Below are 5,239 nucleotides of genomic sequence, written 5' to 3'. Positions count from 1 at the left end.
ATGGTCTCAGAAAGATCGTCAATTTTCTTCTGCATTATTGAACGCCAAAAGTCAGTACTTTCTTCATTTACACTCTGAGGTTTTTCTTCATCAGTGTCTTCATATGTTTTTTCCCCCTGTCTGTCCCTCTTCTCGGGTATTTTAGGTTTCGGATTCAAGCGAGCGCGTTTTTTGGCCGTTGTATTTCCCTGTGTTTCCATTTCAGTTTTGTCACTGTCCATATTACTACTATTTATATATACATCCGTTACTGCCACCTCCTCTGTAGGAGGCTGACATGTTAATCGAAAGTAATTATCGATGGTTAGATTAATATTTTCTTTGCTTTTTCTAATAATTTCTTTCTTATTACACGGGTCAACATGAAATTTGACTTTGATTGCAAAGCATTAAATTTCGGTAGTTTAGGTCGTAATAAGACGGAAAAAAAATATATGGCATGAAAAACTTTGCTTTTGTGCTTAGAAGACTGATTGAACGAAATTTTTAAAAATCTCGGATTTTAATTTTTGATTGAAAATAAACTATTGAAATAAAAATGTTATTTTTATTAAGTTTTACTATCAAATTAGCTTACAGAAAAGTGGAAAATAACTTAAAAGTGCACACTTTTACTTTTTCTTTTATGTTCATAGCTACTTTCTCTCAATAAACCCCAAATATAGTCGCCCATCATGTTTTCATTGTATTGGCCTTGATAGCGTTGTTCAAAATTCATGATGTCCTGATGGAAACGTTCTCCTTGCTCTTCGGAATAGGCTCCCATATTGTTTTTAAATTTATCCAAATGAGCATGCAGCATATGTACTTTTAATGACATCCTGCAGCCCATGGCCTTAAAATTTGTAAGCATATCCTCAACCAACTTTTCGTAGTTTTCAGCTTTATTATTTCCTAAAAATCCAGAAACTACTGCTTTAAAACTGTTCCAACTTGCTTTTTGAGTACGATTCAGCAACGTTGGAAATTTTTTATCGGCGAAAATCTGTCTTATTTGCGGACCAACAAAAACCCCAGCTTTAACCTTTGCTTCCGATAACTTCGGAAAAAATTTTTTTAAGAATCCAAAAGCTTCTGAAGTTTCATCCAGTTTTTTAACAAATTGTTTCATCAACCCTAACTTAATGTGCAAAGGCGGCATTAACACTTTTTCCGCTTCAACAATCGGCTCAAATTTGACGTTCTGTTTTCCGACACACAATTCTGTTCTTACAGGCCATGACCGTTGAATATAGTGTTTAGAATCCGCTCTGCTATCCCACAAGCACAAATAACACGGATACTTTGTATATCCACCCTGTAGCCCCATTAAAAATCCCACCATTTTAAAATCTCCAATCAGCTCCCAGTTATATTCACGATACTTTACAGATTCAAGCAAAATTTTGACACTTTCATAATTTTCTTTAAGATGTACTGAGTGAGCAATTGGAAGAGACGGAAATTTATTTCCGTTGTGCAATAGAACTGCTTTTAAACTTTTTGTAGAGCTGTCAATGAATAAACGCCATTCGCTAGGGACACAGGGTATGCCAATTGCTTCAAACTTACCTTTAATGTCATTACGAAAACAAAGTCCATCTTCCTTCGTGAAAAACGTTGCAAACATTTCATGCCTAGTCCGCTGATCCGTGATCTTAACATCATCAAGCAAATTCCTCTGTTTTAACCGAGAGCCTAGAAGCTCTGCTTTATTTTTTGGCAAATTTAAATCTCTAATTAGATCGTTAAAATCTTCTGAAGTAATGAGATAGTGTTTTGGTTGTTCAGGTGTAGGCAAAAACTCCTTATCGGAATTACTTTTATAAGAACTAAAAGATGAGCTACTTTTCTGCGATAATTTTTTTGGTGGCTCAGGTACTGGTCGTGTCAGGTCGTAAGCAATTGGAGCAGAAGAAGATTCGAGGTCAGGATATTCAATAGGTTTTGCATTTTTACCTCTACGTCTTTTACTTGGATTCACCATACAAAAGTAGCAGTCAGTAATATGGTCTTTTGGTTCTCGCCAAATCCTTGGTATTGCAAATTTCATAGACCATTTCTCACCTCGATACCAACCTAAAAATATAAAAATAAAAATTAATATGTCTATTATTTTGGATTCATCGCTTAATTAAATAAAAATTGCTTACCTTCCAAACACCTTTTACAATAACTACAAGCAACATGTGGAGCCCATGGCTTATCTTGATTCCGTACAGGACAGTCAAAATATGCTTCATAGGCTTCACAGAGAACGTGAGATGTCTTTAGTTCATATTTCACGTCTCGAACTTTAATAAATTGACCACATATAAAACAAAATGCATCAGCATCGTATTTGCACTTTCGTGACGACATTTTAAGTTATTCTGGGCTTGTAAATAACACCTGAAGGTTGTTTATCACTCGGGTGCCATCTAGCGGCACAGTGTAAACGTTAATACCCCACTCTCACCGCGCGGTCTATTTAAAAATATTAAAATCAATTAAAATTTATGAAAAAATTGAAAAATGAGTATTATTATTATAACTATCACAAAAGCAAACTTTATACCGAAAAAAGGTATTTTCTTTTCGTTTTTGTGCACAACTAACTGGAAAATAATAGTATAAACTTTAGGACAAAGAACGAAAATTTTTTTGTAGAGTCGTGTTATAGCACTGGTCGATCCAGTTTTTGCACTAACCGTGAATATTCACGTCGAATTTCACTCACTTACAAACTCCGGCACGATCCACTCGCCTCGACGGTTCGAGGAGAAGTCGACGAGAACTAGTACTTTCATCGCGGTATGGCCGTTGACGAGAACAACACATCTATTAATTGCTCTTAACAATTGAATTCGTAGCACTACTATGGAAAAAACAAAAGAAAATACTACAAGATGTCTCATACGAACGAATCTCAAAAAACACGATTTATCGGAAATTTTCGATCGATCTGGTAAAAAGTTCTGATACAATTAATAAGGTAGGTTACAGATTTCCATCAATTCGTTAGAAATTAAATCGAAGAGGCAAGTGGATAACCGTTATAAACAAAAAAAAGTAACTAACATAACCTGTGAGAGCAGTCGTACTGAATTAATTATGTTTTCAAAATAATTTATCTAAAAACCTATTTTATTTAATTATTTTAGTATCGATGGTTCGCCATTGTCTCTTAAACCATGGCATACTTTATGCAGTGTACATTTTATCGGTGGCAAAAAATCAGATGACGAAAACAGTCCTAGTTACGTCCCACAAAGTTTCCCTACAATCGATTCTACAAACAAGGTTGACAAACATGGGACTTCAACTAGGCATCAATGTTTCATGGCACGCAAAAAGATAAAACTTGAAGTTACCATACTACAGCCAAAAATACAGATAATTGAAAATGTTAATGAAACAAATTCAGATGAATCTTTACTGGTCGATGAAGAATACAAAGTAAATGTGCCATTCGATACTAAACATATAGAATCCACATTTACTTATTATAGATATATTGATAATAATTACTGCGATGCTGAAATCAAAGTGGGACTACCAACAAATCCAAATAATGTAGTAAATAGTACTTGCCAAATAAAGGATCTGTGTTGCGATGAAGAAACGAAAAATTATATAAAAGAAATAAAATCACTGTTAACTTTTAAGAAAGATCATATGAAGGTAAATAATTAGTTATACATTTTGTAATTATATAAGATATTTCTTGCAAGCAAGAAGTATGTAGTCTATAGCTATTTTTTAATGTAGAACAACTTTCTGTTTTATTTTAAATATGTATACAATTATTTTAATATTTTCTTATTTTTTCCTTTCTCTTTTATGAAGGAATATAATAAAGCTCAAAAATAATGAAACAAACAATTGTGGTTCGGATGTAATTGTAAAAGAACAATTAAGCTAGGATTATGAAACACGATTGAAGTATGAAGATGATATCTCGGATATAAACGAAAAGATATTTGAAGAAATAATAATTGCTATGTAAATGTCTGAATAATAATATAATAAGGCTAAAACAAAATCGTATTATTCTTTTTTCTGTTGAAAAATTAAATAACAATTAATCCTATAGATCCTGAAGACAAATTAATTTCAAGAAAATGTGAAGAATCATCATCAAAAGAAGGAAATACCTGCTGCTCTGTCAGTAATTATGCAATCTACTGTCTTAGAAAATGATTTACAAAATATATCTATTACGAAATAGAAACGGAATACAAAGAGATAGATGTAATATGTATGTACATATTTACCCAAGTAAATAATACTTTTTTATTCATCGAAAGAAATTTATTGTTTTGTTATTATTTCTGCTTCAAGAAACTAGGAGATGATCTTGAAATTATAGAGAAACTTCATGATCATATTACTATAATGAATATAAATTTTATCGCAAAGCTTTAAAAAAAATTAATGTAATCTAGAGGCATTAGGAAAAAAACAAGAACAAAATAATTATTATATTTTTGACAATTTTTTAAATTATTTTTTAAATTATTAAATTTTGTCAATGTATCCCAAATGGAAACTTTATTTTCTTAATAAAATGTAATAAAGGAATAATTTTTATTTTTTACCATGTTAAGTATTACATCTGTTCGTGGCATGGATCTTCTATATACAGATTTTGAATACAGTCATGAAGCTTTAATAAAAGTGATAAAAGTGGACTGAGAGAGACAGAGAATAGAGAAACTATGTTTTATTTCTCTCTGCATAGACTAGTTTCGCAGTAAGGGAAGTACCTGTGTACGAATAATGGTACAGAACTTAAAGAGCTCGGTAGGCGGCAACTCAACCTTATCAGTTGTTGATATCCGTCAAATTTCCTAATTTCCTTTCTACAGCTCTAATAAGACCGAAAGAATAAAAAATTTACAATACATCATGTATTTATGCACACACACACACACTATCTGTAATACATTTAATAACTAGAGACGGCTTTTTTTGAAACCTAATTTTTTTTAAATAGTGCAATGAATACATGCATACTGTAATTATGCAACTTTATAGACAGAATATTAAATCAAATTAACGGAATCTTAAAAATAATATATTATTATATTATACTTGTTTGTAAGTCACTAAATTGAATTATGCTTAAATGCTCCTCCGTGGTATAATCTGATATTTTATTAAATATTTTTTTAACATGAGCTTTAGAAGCTGCATTTTATGATCCGATAAGATGGTTTGTTCAAATGCATGATTATCATTATCATAAATGTGGACAGAAAACTAACCAATATAGTAA

The 5,239-nt window shown here is 31.7% G+C and overlaps 1 protein-coding gene across 1 annotated transcript; it reads left to right on the top strand.

Moving 5' to 3' along the window:
* The first annotated feature begins 2,493 nt into the window (after positions 1-2,493).
* Positions 2,494-4,192, top strand: LOC122514406. The gene is made up of 5 exons (XM_043631199.1): positions 2,494-2,545; positions 2,935-2,953; positions 3,123-3,642; positions 3,808-3,963; positions 4,055-4,192. Exons 1-4 carry the CDS (start codon positions 2,494-2,496, stop codon positions 3,829-3,831), a joined length of 615 nt encoding a protein of 204 aa, XP_043487134.1. The 3' UTR covers positions 3,832-3,963; positions 4,055-4,192.
* Positions 4,193-5,239: the final 1,047 nt, after the last annotated feature.

The sequence above is a fragment of the Polistes fuscatus genome, unplaced genomic scaffold (genome assembly GCF_010416935.1).
Source record: "Polistes fuscatus isolate 324 unplaced genomic scaffold, CU_Pfus_HIC Scaffold148, whole genome shotgun sequence".
NCBI lineage: Eukaryota > Metazoa > Arthropoda > Insecta > Hymenoptera > Vespidae > Polistes > Polistes fuscatus.
Note: the sequence above shows the minus strand (reverse complement) of the source record. Positions and strands in the feature narration are given on the sequence as shown.

What these genes read in the sequence shown, in the direction of transcription:
- LOC122514406 (XM_043631199.1), top strand. Translation starts at nt 2,494, where the DNA reads ATGAGTATTATTATTATAACTATCACAAAAGCAAACTTTATACCGAAA. An exon ending in TTAAGAAAGATCATATGAAG is followed by an intron (nt 3,643 to 3,807) that starts GTAAATAATTAG and finishes TCTTTTATGAAG; the next exon opens with GAATATAATAAAGCTCAAAA.